The sequence below is a fragment of the Conger conger genome, chromosome 11 (genome assembly GCF_963514075.1).
Source record: "Conger conger chromosome 11, fConCon1.1, whole genome shotgun sequence".
Lineage (NCBI taxonomy): Eukaryota > Metazoa > Chordata > Actinopteri > Anguilliformes > Congridae > Conger > Conger conger.
Window position 1 is genome coordinate 22,854,291 of NC_083770.1, and position 20,057 is coordinate 22,874,347.

General features: G+C 42.2%; 1 protein-coding gene across 2 annotated transcripts in view; it reads left to right on the forward strand.

Moving 5' to 3' along the window:
- The first annotated feature begins 475 nt into the window (after window positions 1-475).
- The window catches only part of arid3c (AT rich interactive domain 3C (BRIGHT-like)), an 83,024-nt gene continuing 63,442 nt past the window's right edge, over window positions 476-20,057 (forward strand). Inside the window, exons 1-2 of one of the 2 annotated variants that reach the window (XM_061259535.1) lie at window positions 476-1,317; window positions 9,518-9,601. In XM_061259535.1, coding sequence (XP_061115519.1) covers window positions 736-1,317; window positions 9,518-9,601 — 666 coding nt within the window. In that variant the 5' untranslated portion in view covers window positions 476-735. The remainder of the gene's footprint in view (window positions 1,318-9,517; window positions 9,602-20,057) is intronic. The other variant, XM_061259536.1, reaches the window with a different exon arrangement.

Genomic DNA, 20,057 nt, shown 5'->3' on the forward strand with positions numbered 1-20,057 from the left:
TACTCGTTTGCGTGGGACGTTTTGTGGATGCAAAATATTGTTGTTTTCTATGTGTACATTAATAATCGTGACTTGTTATGTTGTTCATGTATTGTATATGAGGATTTAAATCAAGTTACTTTTTTCCTAATAGTGAAACATTTCTTGGGTTGCCTCTGGCATTATTACATTAATTTAAGATGTAATACTACTAAAGCCTTCCAAGCCTAGAATATCTTGTTTATAATAATGTTGTCCTGATGGAATGTTGCATAGTCGTTATAAACTTGTTTTAGAACCTAGCAAACAATGTAATAATACAATAAACACATATGCAAACTCGATTGTTTTGTTGGTTACTTAATGCATTTAATCTCACTGATTTGCGAAAGACGACAGACCATGCCCATAGCAACACGTTGCACGAGTTGGGAAACTGCCACATGTTATTTAAGATTACTTGTCAATTCGTTTCTTTCCGCCGTTGGGGCTAAACGGCACATTCTCCTTATCTGTACCGGCAGAGCTTTGGCAGTCGCATTTTTGTCGGTGTCATTCACAGTAGCTAGCTTTAGTATGACTTGTGTGGCACCAGCTGCTTACAATTGTACTGTTGTTTTGATCTGACCCTGGTCTCTTCGTCCCGTACAGCAAGCCGCTTTCTGCTCGGCGAGCACCCTTCCGCAGCTAGTGTCCACGGCGTCCTCGCATAGCCACTACTCCGGCTCCCATTCCCATCAGTCGGCCAGCGGAGGCATGAAGTTGGAGGCGGTCATGGAGAACCTGCAGCGACAGCAGGCTGCTCGTCTGGCTCTGGAGGAGAAACTCCGGCAAGCGGAGAAAGAAAAGGACCTCAGGTCCATGGTGGAGTCCCAGATTCAGCAGCAAGCTATCGCTTTCCGTCACTACCAGGCGGCGGTTAGGGGCGCTTTCGCCGCAGGAGTACCGGATTCGTCCACGGGGGGAGGCTCAGCAGTGGATCGCCAACTTGCCCATCGCGATGTACCGAGACATAACGCGGACGACTCCGATATGGACGATGAAGTAGACTGTGATCGCGGCATGGCAGATGAAGAAGATCGCGACCCCGAGGAAGATGAAATGGAGAATGAGGGAGACGTAGACGAAGACATGAAGGGATCCTTGACTCACTATCAGCCCCGCCACACGCTGCACAGCGGAGCGGGGCAATCCCCAAAGAGCAATGCCGTACATGTGCTCTCCAGGGTCGGACAGCCTTCGTATCTGGCGTCGAGGCAACCCGAATCCCCGAGTGAAGTGGCAACACACGGACAATCACAACACCACGACTGGACTTACGAAGAACAGTTCAAACAAGTAAGGCTGGCCTTTTGCAACTTTTCACGCACAGTAGGCTACTGTATTTTGTCAAACTCTAGAGCTAGTGAACATAGAGTGAGTTGCTGCACATGAATTGTAATTCAATTTACATCTGAAGTCTGCATTTCACACGAACACATAGCCTACAGGTGAAATCCTGTGGCATAAGTTTATCATATCCATTCATTGCGCATTGATGTATTTTCTGAAACAAACAGAAATCCACCAATTTCAGTCAGTGTTGATTATAGCTATGTATCATGCTTCCTGTAGACTGCCATTTAGAAGCAACAACAAGTGCAGTGTGTTCATTAAGACCTCGCTTATTTGGGAATATTCATCACATATATTTTATTTAAATGCAGTCCATGATCAGATGTACTTAGAATAGACTACATTATACAAACGAGGCAAACCATGATCTATTCTAACTTAAAAACGTGTTTACTTTACTGTTAACTGACGTAAGCTGTTAATAGTAACACGCTTTTACGCAGCTGAAGACTTTGTGTGGCCTCAGTATCGTGTGACATAGGGCAATTTCGAATAATTTAATTCAAACACTGCGTACCTTCCCCCTCCCTTTGCTGGCACATTTTTGAAAAGGTATCCATGGATATAAGCTAAAAGGTTTTCCCCCTGGATGGCCTCATGAAATATGTTGGGAACCAGTTGGCTTCAGTTAGCTCGCCATTTGTTTCCCGTATGAACTACTGTGGTATTCAGCCATTTTTTTTTCTTCTTTATACCCTTCAGGTGACGGTGCATAGATACAAACGTGCTATTAAAAGAGCTCATAACTTGTGACACTTGATCCCTAAGGTATGGTTTTGTCACAGGACACCAGCGATTTATATATATTAATAGGGCTGTGTGCACAGGGGTATCCCTTTCAGTCAGTTTGCCCATTTTGTTTAGTGGTGCTTAAATTAAACATTTAATATGTTGAATGTTAGTTGAGAAGGCCAACCAAAAGGCATTCTGTAATGTGATGAACCTGACTTAAATTGGTATATTCCAAGATTTGTTTTGGCATACACTATTTCCCCTTTGTATAGAAACATAATATTTAATGTTTATGTTTAATGTACAGATGCGCGGCTACATGACTGACAGACCAGCAGTTCCCCCTCTGTTGCAAATAACTTGGGAACAGGGAACACCTGTCAATAGCGTTCACTACTGTAAATATGCCAAGAACTCAGGATGAAGCACAGGAATTATGTAATATAATGTCATATATTTGGCCAGCACCAATACGTATAAAGGGTTTTTTCAGTTTCAGATTATTGACCCGTATGGTTTCAGGTTGATTTAGATGTCAAGTGTTGAGATTTTTTGATCTCTTTATTTCCTTTAGTGGGTTTCTGTCCATCTCTGATAGAGATCTAAATCGTTTCCATTACGGAGTGATGCATGTTTCCAAGCAAACACAGATCTATATTTGTGAGTGAGTGTGGATGCACTTGTCATCCTTTATTTATGATGTAGCGTTCAGATGCATCTCTACATGTTATATGTACATTAGGGTCTGCATTAGTGCCTGCATTAATGCAACTTACGGCATGGAAATGCAATTGAAATTGGGGCAGAGGGTCTTGATAGGGGCCATAAAACACATGATTAAGGCCCTGGACATCAGGGGCCTGACGGCTCTCTCCCTGGGCTGCTCACAGAGCCTCAGAGCAGAGAATACTGCTATTGTTTACTGGCACGGCCACTTTGTGATGATTGCCTCTTTATAGCTTTTCCTATTGGCTGCTGATATATTTTCATTCTGAAATTCCTTTTATTTTTAGAGGCACGTTACTTGGTTCATATTTTGATATGATATAATTTACAACTGTGAGGTAATAACTTCAATGATTATTCTGCAGACAGGAATATTGTAGCGTGCAGTTCTATAGAAAATAATAATAATAATTATAATAATAATAAGAATAATAATACTAATACAAATTATTATCACTTGCTGCAAAGCTGTAAATTTAAAAAGAGTTCAAAGATGAAGATGATGAATATTAATGTGGAAAATGGATAGATAAATTACTCTATGAACAACCTTAATGCAGCATAAAAATATCAGTAAGTCTGGAATTAATATCACAGTGATTCTTGATAAATATTAAGACAAGCAACCAAAAAGCAACTCCTTTGTGAATAAACATGCACTACACTAATAATCCTTATTGTTTGTTCTGTGACATTTAACAAGAAAAGAAATCATGAAACACCATATCATGTGATTCACTCTTGGTTCATAAAATGTTTTACCTTTAATTAAACCTTTAATTAAAAGTGTATATATGACAAGTCGATTTAAAATGTTTCAGCTTCAGTGCCAGGCTGTGCTCAATACAGAGTGTGAAATCCATTGATAAATTACCTATTTAACCAACCAATAGTCTTTTTAACTAACTCTGTAGCCTTTTAAAAACACTGTTAAAGTGATATTATATATTATATATTATAGATCATTACAAATTCATGTGAAAACTAGAAGTTTTACAATATCAAATGTGGAACAATATCAAATCTTGGAAAAAGATTACTTTTTTATGCTGTCAAGATGAAGTTTTTTTACTGTATTTGTTTTGACTTTATTTGTGATGGAGTAATGTGAATTATCCGATTGAACACACACACACACACACGCGGTCCTCCACTCCCGGTCTGTGTGGAACGCAGCAGACATGTGTGGTTGTTGGCAGGCCTGCAGGAAGCTCGGGAGGCTGGGCCTGGTGGCATTCCTGTCTGGCTCCCGCCCAAACTCCGGGATCTCCCTTCTGGCAGCCGGAGTGTCGGCAGCCAGCCAAACTGTTACGAGGCAGAAACAAATCACACACTCTCTCTCTCTCTCTCACACACACAGCGCTCGGATATACACACGTGCACGTGTGGGCCGATACACGCGTGTACACACCTCCACGCATGCACAGTCGCTAACACAGCCACACCCGCGCACACAACCACACACAACCTGGTGCAAACACATACGCTAAAGACACGTGCATGTGTGGACAAATACCCTATGCACATGCAAACACACACACACATACAGTACACACACACAAACCCACACACACACACACAGTACAGTGCATGCATTCAGCACACACACACATACAGTACAGTACACACACCCTACACACAAACCCACACACACACAGTACAGTGCATGCATTCAGCACACACACACATACAGTACAGTACACACACCCTACACACAAACACACACACACACATACAGTACAGTACATGCATTCTGCACTCACACACATACAGTACAGTACATACATCCGACACACACACACACACATACAGTACAGTACACACACACACACGGTGCACAGACATAGCAGCAGAAACACATTTTGGCCTGCTGCCCTCATGCTGTTCGTGAGCCACACTGTGCTGTTTGGTGATTGTGAAATGGAGTGTCAGTCTCTGTCTGTCTCTCACTCACGTACACGTAGGGCGTGTGAAAACGGCAGCAACGGAAAGAGACTGTGGAGAACCGGGTCTGACCTGGCATCATTTGAACGAGAAGAGAGTTGGTTAAAAGCGGACTTTATTTGAAGCATTGATCACACAGAGCAGGGCGGTTCATTTGCGTGTTCGGTAGCACCTGTCGTTATGATCAATGCTGAACAACAGTGACAGCCCTGATGTGGCCTGGGAGATAAACCTCATTTTAATCACTGTGTTGGATAACATATCGGCCCTGCCAATAAAGGCACATCTATGTCACCCCTCCCCCACTTTTTCTGCGTTGGTGCTAGCCCTTCCCACACCTTTGTTTTGGGGGTGGGGGTGCTTGATCCCTCTCTCACTCACAGGCTCCTGAGTTGGTGTTTAGCAAACAACGAAAATGCGCCAAATGACTTTTTCCCATAAACAAGCCCTTTACTTGGAGACAGAAGAGGGGTTGGTGGGTTGAGGGGGTGGGGTATGATTGCGACGGTCTAAGGTTTCACCCCAGGAAGCCTCAATAATTCAATTCCTCTTTTTTGTGCTGATTATTAGCTCCATTCCCAGGTAAAATAATCCACATTTGTCAACGGTTTGCCGTAAATTACAAGATGAGAAGTCGTGTCTGACAAAGGGCCCTGTCTCTGCACTATATGGAGATCAGCAAATCTGCACATGAAGGTGTCCTGGCCTCTTGCCAGCTTGTGAGGGCGTATTTCATCATAAGCTTTAAGCAAATGTCTCCCGGAGGGAAATGAATTCAGCACAAAAAAACAAGACAGATAGGAAGAGAGGGTTAACCCTCAAAACAGAAAAACATGATTGCGGTCAAAGAAATATTGTTAGGCAGCTTAACTTCACAGCTCCTTTGCCTTTCAGAGGGCACTCTCAGATATAAAGTGACAGTGCAGGTATTTTTTGTTCAAGGATCACATTTCCCAAATGTACCTCAAAAGTACAGTAATGTTCCCTTTGAGTACTTTTTCCAAGCAAAAATTAGTTATATATTGCTGACCAGAGGTACAATTTTATGCACCTATAGGAGCACCACCCGAGTGACAAGCATTTGTACCTTTTTAGGAACTTTTTGTACCTTTATTTTTGAGAGTGTGCCTGGTTGGCTAAGGTAGTTAACCTTTTTTTAAGCGCTGTGGGGTAAGGCCCCCGCACCATTGCACAGGCGGAGTCCCGGGTGCAGGGCCTGAGGCGGTATTTTTAACTGGCCTATCTGGACAGGTCTGCGTCCTCCCGCCCTCTGGGTTCATACGTCCGCCACACGCCTGCGTGCACAAGCCCTCGTGTCGTGTCAGCCTGGAAAGGCCTGCTCGCACGAAACAGAGCCGGCGCTCACACCCAGAATTCATTTTCTTTACTACCTCCCGCCCCCCCCCGAGTACGTAGTTTGGTGTATACGTTTCGCTGGAGATCCATTAAGCCACTCAGCATGCAGTCCTGCCAAGCTGAAACACATGCATGAAGTAGATTCTCCATATGGCCCAGAGCTTGTTTTCTGTCAGGGACAGGGCCCCAGCTACGCTAGCCCGCGTAGCCGACCTGACAGCTGCAGTTGAGTCTTTAAAACCGGCTCTGTCATTGGAAATGTTTAATAGCGTATTGCTTTTCCGCTGGCTGAAAAGGTCTGACTGTGAGAGACGGAGCTGAATGAGAAGTGGGCCCTGGGTGGGTCTCTGACGAGGTATTACATTTTAATGCCGTGTTTGCCGAATGCATTCTTCAGCGCGGACCCGTCGGGGGAAAGTATGCGGAGAACGTTTCTCCATAACTCCGGCCAAAGAGTGCTAATAAGCGGCAGCGTGGGGCACAATGCGCCATTGAAGCGCCAATGTTTTCTCAGCAAATGGCTTCCTTTTTTTTATTAGAGCGCAGGCCGGCCGATGTGTTTAAACACCGCCCCCGTCTGCGGGTGTTACATTCTAATTACACTGCCCCCGGAATTTCCCGGAATTTCACGGATAAGTTCTCTAGCCCCGGGAGTTTGGGAAAAATCAGATGAGATTAGGAAACAGGGGCTGCGTGCACCGTTTGCCCCCCCACCCTCCTTTCTGAGGGTATTTGCGGTGTTGTCATGAATGTTGAACAATCGGCAGCGGAGGCACTTTGGCGCTAAAGCTTAGCGTGCTATTGCCACAGACGGTTTTCACCAGGGGCAGGTCTTTAAGGAGACATGTCTACGCCGCTGACTGTGAGGATGCATCTGTTAATGCTCACATGGCTTTACTGGGGGGCCTGCATTAGGGGGGGGATCTTCCCCGGCCCTCTGCTCTCTGACGGAGGGAGGAGGACGAGGAGGAGGAGGTGGAGTGATTTTGGTGCAGCTCACAGAGTCCATGAGAGGATTAACCTGATTTAACAGTAGCTAATTGGAGTTCCCACCGCATCACACAGTGGATAAAGAGCAGGCGCGAGTCTCTCACTCTCTCCAGACAGGGCACTGGGCTCGGTACTGCTCGGTCAGTCAGAAACATAATTTCATAGCATAACATCACTTTTTCTAACATTTATGTGAGTATAAGTTTTGCCCTATTCCATGGCCTTATGCTCTGCTACAGTGGGGGCAGTTATTTAGTTAGCTCCATAGCTAAAGGACTCTTTACAAGCACAAGTGATGAAGGAACCAAAGTGAACACCAAGGCTATTGTGTTATGTATCATATTGCTTTTGATTAGTGCCAGTACAATTTTGGTTACATTTCTTAGACTGTTTCTGTAAGTGAGTATAAGTAACCATCAATATCATGCACCTCACATTCACATTATACAGCCGTCTGCATTTTTGTGCCAAGGCCACTTTTGTGTCAAGGCCTCATTAAAGTGCAGCTCCATTTCTAATACAGTGCAGCCCTGTTTTAGTGCCGAACACTTGTAACAATGTGAACGTATTTCAAGTGAATATATATTTTACAGTGTCAGCTGCCTAATTGTGTCATGGCATGTGATGTTTATTTCATTGGCTGTTATCCCCCAATCATAACAATTACAATATCTTATTGTGGATTGTGCAGCATATTTATTTAATTCTATTAATTTTAACCTGCCAAGGGACTGCAGATTAAATTAGCTGAAGCTAGATCTGGAACACCCAACTCCCAACGTCTACAGTATGTTTAATATTGTTCATGGCCCCTTACAAATAAATAACTAAATGAAGGGATGTCTCAGTGAACTTGTGCCCGTGGTGTAGAGGTGCCTGCAGTTTGCAGTGTGGATCAGGAGCAGAAGAGAACCAGCTTCATATGACCCTACATGTCACTGTTCATTAGACTGAGGAGCATTCAGGTAGCATACACTGGAATCAAGCAGCAAGTGTTTTCAGACCTCTCTCTGCGTTAAATATTATTTCTGCCAGGAATAGCCCCCCTTCCCCCGATTCGTATGGTCATAGCCTGTCTGCCTGTCTGTGTATCAGCTATCAGCCGATAGCTTGCAGCACATCCACAAACAAATTATTCTACAGTATTTCCCTTAAATGTTTCTTCACAGAGCCAACAAAGAACACAATTTTATGTATCATATTTATGTATCATAGCGAGTGTGGATGTACATTTGAAAAAGGTTTTGTAATGTTACTCGCAGTTCCACCCACAGAAGGTTGAGCATAAACATTGTGATGTGTGCTGCAGTCAGATGCCTGGAAAATCAGTCCAGTGCCCACTACTTGTGGGGTCATGTGTCAGGGACTTGTGTGCGTGTGTGTGTGCACATTTGTATTTTTGTATTTTTGTAGTCACTCTCTCCCCGGCTCTGTGCCTGTGTGAATAGGAGCGCCTGACTCAGGGTAATCTCTATCTCTGTTCCAGGCCTGTCTAATTCCACCATGGCTCTAAAGCGCGGCGAATATAAAGATCAGGAGTAACTTAAGTAAATTAAGTCCTGCTAATCCGGGAGACTGAGGTGTTTATTTTAATGACAGTGCAGCCTGCCCTTCCAGTTTAGTATCAGGAAAGAGCTGTTGGATAGCAGCAGGGTGGGTGGGGGAGGGGGAGGCGGCCATTTTGATGCAAATGAAAGGCTATTAATGACAACTGGAACAACACAGGTGAATAGCCTGTTTAAGACAGTCTGTTGTCAAATTATTTTACAGTCACTTTTAGTCACTTTGCAATATTTCTGTGTGGATCATAGCGATCTATTTGCATTAATTTTGCATCAAGACTTGGGGAAGAAATGAATCGTGAGTGAGGTGTTTGGTGGTATTTGAGTGAAAAAGAGTTTATATCGCAGCTTGTTGTTGCATTTAAGGATAATCTCAGGCTGTAATTAAGGACAATGTTGAAGAAAAATAAAATAAAGCAATTATAATAAAATGAAAAAGCAGTTGTTGCTTTTTGGTGTGTGGACAATGTTGTGCTTTACTGTAAATGTATAAATGCATAAACGTGTGAAGATGTGGGCTATGAGATGCAATCTTTTTTTGCTTTTTGAAGAATGTCATTTAATTTTCTTTAGTGAGTAGAATGGATAAACTGCTTAACAACTGTTTAATATGAATGAAAAATTAGGATATTCTGAAATAATGGATTACATGTGATAGTTTGTTTTACCTGAATGACATGAGATAAAGAGCCTGGCACTGATACAGGGGTGACTGGGAAATGTAGTCTCCTTCTCCACCAGTGCACATTGTGCCTCATTCTGAGAGCAGTTGTCATGACTCCCGATCTCTGTCACTGAAGAGTGTGTCACCTGTGCCTTTAAAATGTGTTCAGTCAGGCAAGGCCGGCGGAACAGAGAGGACGCTGGGAAATGCAAGTTTGGGTATCGGTGGTGGCTCCTCGTCTCTGATCCAGGAGGTCAGTATTCCCGTTCTTCCGCTCTGCTTCCAGAGCTTCCGAGGGCTCACACAGACCCCCCCCCACCCCAAACTAGCCCCCCCTCCTCTCCCCCCTCCAAGACAGCGGCAGGTACACACCTCTGTAGTTACCTGGCCACCTGTCTGATCTGACAACAGTGGTGTTTTGATGATGGATGAAATGACTATTTCAGTGGGTGAAATGATCATTGTGTGAAGGTCAGATCTGAAGAGGCATCACAGGGACCCTCCTGTCTTCCCCTCTTTGTGGTCTGTCCTTAACGTCACACCAACGTGACCTGTCAACTAACTCATGATGCTGTTTCAGTAATTGTAAAATGTTCATTTGTTCATTGAAGTTCAGGACGAATTGCAAATGCAGGATTTCACGTGATTGAATTAAGGGAGGTCTAAAAATGATACTTTTTTCACAATAGTACAATCTTTCTTGTTTTCCTGAAAGGATTATGCGGTGTTTTTTACCAACTGTTCTAAAGTAAGCTAAAATGGTAATCAGACCCAGAATTCCTTGGGCATGTGAAACAGTATTTGCCACCTCCACACCAGAAACCACACCAGGACTCCCCTCTGACTGGGACCAATGGCCGCAGACTCCGACTTGCATTGTTTGCTAGGGGAAATAGTCATTTTCAGACCATTGGCTTTTTAATTGGGCTGCAGTTGAGGTTGGCGCAAGAATAAATTGACACCCCTGTGTTAAAAAATGTCTTAGGCAGTCAGTGCAGTTTAAAAAAAACCTCACTGTTAGCTGTTACCGCGACACCATGGTAACCATAAGCAATTAATAGGGATAGCAGCGCAATGCTCTCTCTCAGCAGATCCTCCAGATGTTTGTTTTGCGGCCTGCCCCTGGATCCATTGCTATGCCTACAGCAGTTAAGATGATTTATCGTGTCTGATGGGAAATATGAACTATTTGAAATGAAAACACGTAACACGAGTCATGTTTGCATTGGGGGTTCCTTACTTTTGGAGCCTTGCGTGTTTTAAACTCGATTTCTCTGCGACTGGTAACGTGCAGGGTGCGCGTTTTGAAAAGACAGAGATGGTGCAGACAAGATAAAGAGGCATAAAAGTAAGCAGTGCTATCGATTCTTTGTTATCAATTTGAACTTGTCCTGTTTTCTTTCCTGTGTAGCACTCGAGTGAGGTATGTAATAGGATAGATGAAGAGATAGAGCGAAAGAAAAAGAAGGGAGGGGGAGAGCGGTTTATAAAACAGTGGCCACTAATATAGCAGAATTGTTTTCTCTGTCAAATGTTTGATTTATTTCAAAGAATATTTCAAAACAGTTCCTGTGTAACAGGAAGGTTTGATTTCCCTTGGGCAAGAAAGGCAGCCGCAGTGGTTGCATTGTAAACACTGTTGCCCAAGTTGTCAACAAAAGGAATCAGGATTGTGCAAAGTTATACAAGTCTGCTGTTTTTGCGGTGAGGAGAAACAAAGGGTTCCTCCAGCTCTGTGTGTTCGTCACTTCAGAATCCTTATTGCCACACTTTGAATACACAAACAAAGCAATCAGGGAACGGCCAAAATGGCACACGGACACACAGAACAGTAATTTATCGAATCGGTTCATTGATCAGTTTGGTTGTCTTTAGCTCTGTTTATATCATTGATTGTCATATTCCATCCACGGGAATGTCAGTCAAATGAATCCGCATTTGATTGTTTCTTCGTAATGATCCCATTGCCCTTTCATCGTTTCAATTAGCTGAATCGCAGATTAGAGTCGCCTCGCGTCACCGTGCTGACTGACAGCTATGGGCCAGTGTTAGTCAGACAAACATGAATATTAGCTGAGAAATTCTCCCGAGAGTCTGGCAACTGCATGAAGGGGGTGCTCAACAAAATGAAGGGAAGAAGAACTCAAAGAGAACGTCTCACATACAGTGCTTCTCAGCGACGGTTTGCAATAGTCTTTCTTCTTATGATGCCAAGACTATACTGTGTTCATTTTACACTAATAAGTTTACGCTCCACACAGTTTTTATTCAATTCTCTTTCGCACTTATTATTAATTTTTCAAAATTTCCTGTACATTTCTTCATAAAATATTTACAAAATAGAAAACAGCCCAGGAAGTTAACTGCTTGGCCTTTGAGACCTAATAGTGTTTGTAGAAAAAGGCATACAGTAGTTAGATTGACTTGTGTGTCCATATTACAGTTGGTTGGGTGAAATATGAATCAAACTAGTTATCTTGTTTTTTTGCCTCTAGTTTACATACTGTAAGATGTAATATTGTTTATCAGGTGTGGAGGTTATTGTAGTTTATTGCGAATGGAGCATAGCGTATTAAAATGTGATGTTAAAGGAAATATAATATTAATAAAAATGAATGTTTGTAGAATGTTTGTAGATACAGACATGCACGTTAACACATACCTTAGCAATCACATAGTGTGTCCACTCTCACGTGCGCCATCAGATTGTCTCTCGCACACACAAACAGAAATAGCACACCCCATACTCGTGCATTTGCACTCAATCATCATCACACAGGGACGCATATGTACACGCTCATACACACATGCACATGCGTAAATATCTAGTCACATGTGCATTCACTTATAAAAGCACCCACACATAACATGGTACAGAAGCACACTGAAATGTATACACAGTATGCGGAACGGTATTGTGATTGTAAGAGTACAGGAGTAGGTAAAGGGCGTACGGTATTGTGATTGTAAGAGTACAGGAGTAGGTAAAGGGCGTACGGTATTGTGATTGTAAGAGTACAGGGGGTAAAGGGCGTACGGTATTGTGATTGTAAGAGTACAGGAGTAGGTAAAGGGCGTACGGTATTGTGATTGTAAGAGTACAGGAGTAGGTAAAGGGCGTACGGTATTGTGATTGTAAGAGTACAGGAGTAGGTAAAGGGCGTACGGTATTGAGATTGTAAGAGTACAGGAGTAGGTAAAGGGCGTACGGTATTGTGATTGTAAGAGTACAGGAGTAGGTAAAGGGCGTACGGTATTGTGATTGTAAGAGTACAGGAGGTAAAGGGTGTATGGTATCGTGATTGTAAGAGTACAGGAATAGGTAAAGCGTGTACGGTATTGTGATTGTAAGAGTACAGGAGGTAAAGGGCGTACGGTATTGTGATTGTAAGAGTACAGGAGTAGGTAAAGGGTGTACGGTATTGTGATTGTAAGAGTACAGGAGGTAAAGGGCGTACGGTATTGTGATTGTAAGGTCACAGGAGTAGATAAAGGGTGTATGGTATTGTGATTGTAGGGCTCCAGGGAGCTGTATGACATCGGCTGAAGGAAATGGTTGTTTACTGTAGGTCCTGTTGTTGACAGGAACTTGAAGATGGATAGCAGGACTCTTCAGTAGCAGCTAATTTTGTATGTGTATATTATCTGATTTAAATCGATTCCCTGCTTGTAAATCCTAGTACGTCCTTTTCTGATATTCACATTCACAAGACAAGACATCTGCGGGTATCAGTTGTTCTACTACTTTTTATGACGCACAATGAAGCAAAATACCTTTCATCTGCTGTGGCTTTCAGAAGATATGCTCTCGCTTGGTGAACACAAGGCTCTAGGGTCCAGTTTGCTACATTTTCCAGCTCCACAACTTGAACTCTGACTCTCTGCAAACAAGCAGTAGAACAGTTACTGTGCTGTGGTTTGCAACAGCAACTAAAAACTTTTTGATATACAGTGGCTTGTAAAAGGGGTTACAGTTCATCTGGATTTCTGTTGTAATGATCCTATTTATCAACTAAATGCACAAATCTGAGAAAATAAATGAATAAATATACCCATTGTCAAACAATTACTGCCCTCTTGCAATGGGTTTTTTTCAATAAATATTTAGTGATTGAAAATGTGTAACTAATATATTTTCATGACAATTGCCTCATTATTTGGTTGTGATCGAGCTGCACCCATATGTGTTTTTACCCACATACAAGCAGTGAAAGATGCAGGGACTTCTTCATTGAGGATTTTTGGAATACGGATTCCTCTCGAATGTTGCAGACCCAATTATTTGTTGGAAAACACATTTAACTTTGTGGCCATTTCCTTTATTCTTTATTCATTGCATTTGGGAGAGAGCCATCCCGGTGTCGTCGGCAATGAAATGTATTATTGTGTGAGGCCTGAACTTTACTGATGTTTTCTTTTTTCGTTTGTGCGAAAGTCGCCTCTCGACTCTCGCCGATAATCGACAAACGGAAATTGCTTGTCTTCGATAGCGGGGTTCACTGACCAGGCTTGGAGTCTTTCCTCAGTTTTGTAAGGTTATAGGAAGTGTAAAGTTAAAAAAACGACAGAGAAGAGACAATTGGATTAATACCATTAGCCCAAATCCTCACTCATGTTAAGCGTAATAAACAGGACTCCAGCATCTGCCTCAAACAGGGTCAGAGAAGCAATCAGTAAATTTAGACCCAGGTCCGGCTGAAATCAATACAAACAAGATAAATTTCCTAATGCCTTCTATAGATCCCTGGGTGGTCAAGAGAGGCAGTTACACGGCTCCTCTGTGTTTTTCCTTCTGAGAAGGAAAGGAAAAATAAATTGCAGAAATGAAAAAAAGCAATAATGTGAATGTTATTTTTATTTGTTTTATGGCCGGCTTAAATCACATTCCGAGGGGACGTTAATAAGACATTTTGTTCCCCGCAGATCTGAGAAAGGATAAAACTGTAGAAAATGTAAGCTGCATGCTTTCGCAGTGAGAAAGTAAGCTGTACTTAACAGCCCAGGCTGCAGAAGGTCTGTGCGTACTGCAGTGTAGTGTTGCCGTGTGATTCATTTTATTTTGTTTTATTTTTTTGTAGGCAAACACAAAGGTGACAGGAAGCAGAATTAAGTGTGCGTGTGCTTGATTGAATGCACCACTATACAGGAGACAATCCCAGAATGCATTGTCCTGCTTTTCTCAAATCTGGGCCTAATGGTTTTAAATAGAATTTTGACAAAGTAAGTAATGGATTTGTTTTTCCCAGCGATTTCATTCCTTAGCCATCAGCGTTCCTGACGAATGTCTTGGCGTACGAGCAACTCTCTGGGAAGGGATTATTCAAGCTGGGGGATGAGAAATCAATAGTGACCCCTTTGGAAAATGCCAATGGAGGCCTATATAATTCTGTGCCACGTCAGCACTTAAAATAAAAGAAACAAAAAAAGGTCTTGTTTTAGGTGTGCCCTACGAGAGGCCGTTCTCCGTGCTGAAGCGGATCTCTGCCAGACCTGATCTCTGACCAAAAAGAATTTATAACAGATAACACAGTAAATTACCTAGCTGCCAGAGCCCGATTGCAAATTTACATTTACTACACTACACAGATCAGACATGCCATTTCACATGTGTTTTGCAGAGGAGCAGTCCTCATTCAGTGTATATAGAGCATTACATAGAGCATTACATAGCACATTGCAAATCACATTACAAAGCTCATTACATAGAGCATTACAGACCTCATTACATAGAGCTACAAACCTCATTACATAGAGCATTACAGACCTCATTACATAGAGCATTACAGACCTCATTACGTAGAGCATTACAGACCTCATTACGTAGAGCATTACAGACATCATTACATAGAGCATTACAGACCTCATTACATAGAGCATTACAGACCTCATTACATAGAGCATTACAGACCTCATTACAGAGCTCATTACATAGATCATTACAGACCCCATTACATAGAGCATTACAGACCTCATTACATAGAGAATTACAGACCTCTTTACATAGAGCATTGCAGAGAGTTTACATTTCAGCAGTGCGTCAAGACTCAACAAAACGGTGGGGAATGTAAACGTGTTCCATCCCACCGAAAGTCACCTTTTAACCTTTTATCATGTTATATTTTAAAGAGATTTATTTTTGATCCCTTGCTTGTATGTTTTAGGGTTTAATAAACACAGTGAGCTTGGCAGACCAAAATAGACTGTAAAGATGGTAAGCAGTCAAAATATTTTGTGCACTGCTACCGCTGTGTATGGATAGGCCTGCACTGTATCGAGCTGGAATGATGGTACTGTCACTTTAAGAATGCGGGGCCGTGTAACATGATCTTGTTCAATCAGGATTGGCTGCTGTGAAATCTAGCATGAGCTTGCTGACACTTTGTTTCTGTTTAGCATGAGCTGGCTCTGGCGGCCTTTAACCTGCCCACAGCCCAGCCGTAAAACAGCGCCTATGACTCATGGGCTCTTTTCTTCCTCAGAGATCACCAGAGGGATCCACAAATGTAAAAAAAATACAAATAAAAACGGTAGATTCATGATTCCGTGGCTCGGTAGGGGCCTCAAATGTTGAGAGAGTAACTCAACAGTGTTAAGAAAATAAGTTGAGGGTTGTGAATCAGAAATGATGAGTGTTCAGTTTACTCTAGCCAGGAAAAAAAACTATCTAACTAAAAGAAGAGGCAGCCCTGCAGGCTATGCACTGGGGGTGGATTATGGAGAGGTGCCTGCGCTCCTATAGTGTGTTTATAATGGTCAGTCTTAGCTGTATGCTCTGTGATTCTATATGGTTAAAAATGGCGGATTGCTGTAGCTTCATCAGCCAAAAAATGAGTCAAATTTGGTGTACAGCAGGCAATTGTATGACCAATTTAAGAGAAGTGATCGAGGCTAATGAATAAAGTGGAAATGTTAAACATCTTGTGCTGCTGCATGATCAAATAGTTTAGCTAGCCTGGCCATTTCAAGAAAGTAATCAGGCTGACATTTTATATACACAGCAATATATTGTAACATACCGCAATGATAAAGATACAACACACTGACTGCTGTGTCTGTATGTTTATAGCTTCTCTAGTGAAGTGAAGTGAAGTGTACACATTTGTATTAACAGTGCAAATTTCACACAGGGAAGGGATGATCCAGCCATGTTCTACATTTTAACAGTTTACAATCGACTTGCATTGTCCGCCATTTTGAAGGCTACTATTCCAGGGATGCAGATAAATCAAGTCTCTTCAAGGCTTTGAAGTAGTTGTTTATTTTGTCACGAAATGTGAATGCTGCAGCACCTGTCAAGTGAGACTTTGGCAAAACACACTGGGTCTTCCTTCAGATTAGCTCGAAAAAATGTAAGTCTGTCCCTGGAAGTAGCTGTCTTTTTGATGGGTTGTGATCATTCACACTGTAATTTACTAGTATCTGTGCAGTTTCTGCTGCGTACTTGTGTTGGAATGATTACTGTAGGAGCCGACATCAAAACGGTAACCCGCGTGACTAGTCTGTGAGAATAAATGGACAGCTTAGCACACGTGTTATATGTCTATGAGGAGTGATGGTTTAACACTGATAAAAATAGTATGTATATGTAATACACAGCCACGTGAGCTGAGCTGAAATATGTTATATCTCGTGGCTTGGCCATTGTCTGATTTTAATGATGTACGGTACATCATGGGTGTACTATGAACAGTTTATAAATGTTTATGATTTAATTACTTTATTAAGGGGTGAAAGTGCAGTGCGTTAAGCTATGCATTCAGTCTTAATGATTACATACATGCATAGAGTGCATGGATTTATCATGTAGAAGGCAAAACTATCGAATATGTGGACACAGCGATGTTCTTTGTCCAAAGGTCTGAAGGGTGGCTTGGCTAACAGAACATAAATGTGTACATATGATGTGTTTTATCACTGTGTTTCAGAGTATCTTTATAGTTTATCATTTGGGCTGATTGGTGGTGAAATGGGGAAAAGGATTCCTAATATAGTCCTAATGAGCGACTTACTGTGACCTCACCACAACTGTGATTGGCAGTCCAGCTGGACAACAAATGATTGGCGCTAGCATCGCCCAATGAGGGAGGATTTCAGCCTCCTGGGACGTCAGCCTACTGGTTGAACAAACTATTTATTATCTCACTCTTTACTAATTTGTGTGTATCTGGTATCATGTTTATATTATCAGGATTGTTTTTACTTTTTTGTAAACTGCACAGCCAAGTACTGTACTTCAGTGTGATAGCCATGATACATCTTATTTTTTTGGTTTTAGCATTGCTCCTTTTGTAACATGTAGTCAAACTGTCTGCTATAGATCAGAAAATGAAAATAAATTGTGAATGGAAATAAAAACTGAACATTACATAATATATTTTTCATTTGTTATAACACTTAAGAAATGAAGCCGACAGAAGATCTATTGGGCTGATGGGACCTGGTAATTTACATCTGTGTTTTTCCATTGCTTTACAGTGGATGATAGATAGTGTTTATATACAGGGTGAGGTCACTGTTCCAACAACATTTGGTCATATGTGAATTGTGATATTTAATTTAAACGTGTTTGAACAAAAAACAAGTTCTACTAGACCTCAGACACATGCAGTCCTGTTGTACATTCTTTCGAAGATAAGACCATCATTATCTACATAACTTTGATGCAAGGTCAATCAAGTGGCAAGTCTTGTGCAATTTTATAAAAAGTCTCAATAAATTAGCCTAAGTGGTTGCTATGGTGTATGACTGGAGAAATATTTGTGTGCGTCAATATAGCTTTTCTTCTGTTCGGAATCCACCATGTGAAAATGGATTTTCTGCCAGATGAAATTGACATTTTCGAATTGGAAACACACTTTAATGTGTTTCTGTTGTTTTGCATTTATAACTCATCCTTGTAACCTTTACGGCCCACAGATTTAAAAAAAGTGAAAAACCAAGACAGTCCAAGCCTTTTAGTAGCTTAAACAATTGTCAGTATTAGAATGGAAGAAAGCCCTGTAATGCCATTCGCTGGTGTTTGTATTTAAACCCCACAGTGGAGGCATTCAGTACCTCTGTGTGGCTGTGGACTCTTAAACACGCAGTTTAGCGAATGACAATCGTATAGCTTTAGAGTTCCGTGATCTCAGTGGAGTTACGCTGTGCGGAGAAATTATTTGCAGTGATATCTTTTCCATCTGCTCTCACAATGGTGGTTTGACCTGTCTGCTTGTGCTCAGGCAGGAAATGCCATTGCTGGCTGATGATGTGGCAGTTTTGGCCATAAATTTAACAGCCTATCCCCTTCCTCCCCCCTCTCCATTCTTTCCACCCCTTCGCCCCCCCTCTCGCTCCCCCTCCCCCCCCCAACAAAAGCTGGCTGGCCTTCTTCCTCCAATTATTTGGCCACATCTCTTCTGGCCTGTCCTTGGAATGTGTTTAGAATGTATGAAGAGTCCTGTAGAGCCTGATATGAATGGTCATAAGACATTATGCTGTTAACCAGACTTTCAGTACAGGCCCTGGCAGCTCCACTCATGTATCTGGGTTATTGGAAAGAGTAGGAGACAGAACAGCCAGGAATGACCCAACTTCCTGCCATTTAACTCCTGTGCCACATGTCACCTGATTTATTACTGGATTTCCATCAATCCAGTAAAAAAAAGAGAAATTAGATTATGTTAATAAAATTAAAATCTGCTCAAGCCCGGTAATCATGTTAAGAAGTGATAGTATTTGCTAATTGGTGAGCTTGAATGAAAGTCTGTTGGCTTACTGGGGTCTGATATATCTATGTCTTATATTTGTAGGGGTTTTACCAAATGAGGTTTATCAATGAAGTTAAAATCATTCTTATTTCAATTTCCTGCATCATGTGTGTATTAACTGCTTTTTGTGCTGTTCTTAAAGAAGTGACAACTGCATTCTTATGAGCATACGGATGCAATTTCCAGGAATTTCTAAAACAGTCATACAGTATTCACCCAGTTAGACTTGCAATTTCCAAGGAGAGTATTGAATTGCCCCATTGACTCATTCTAACTGATCTGTAGTTACAGACAAGATCTAAAAATCCCTCCTGAGTTGTTGTTCAGGTGGGCATTAAAAATGCAAAACAGTAACTGATACACACACACCCACACACACAGACACACACACACACCAAAAAGGCAAATGATGGAGAAGATATCCTGTACACTTTAAGGAGGGCTGCTTTTACCAACTGCCTGCATAACACGCTATGTAAACGCTTTCCTTCAAAAATACCATCAGGAGAAGCCATCTCAAACATCTAACTCAGTACAGTAACAGTGCGAGATTCCCTTCAACATGTTGGCTGCGTCTGTCTCCTTACATACCCAATAAAGGGAGATTTATATTGTCCCGGCTCAGTACTGTTGATGTCCTGTTGAGCTGGCATGCTGGCCTGGCGACAATGCTCTTTGTTCAGCGCCTTATAAAAATAAAGGTATCATGGGAATGGCAGCCCTTTAGAGGCTGGCTGTCAGGCCCCATAAAAGGCCGTATTGCTGAGGGCCGGATTGTTGATATGGCGAAGCCCAGCTCGGCTGGGGGACGTAATGAGGCCCCCGTGTGTCTCCAGCTGCCTTGGATCTGCCCGACCTCAGGGAGAATAGCAGGCCTGCCAGCACAACACGACTCCATTTTCTCTGCTGCAGTCGCACGTAGACCAGCCTCTGGCCATATGCTCAGTCCTCAGAGCAAGT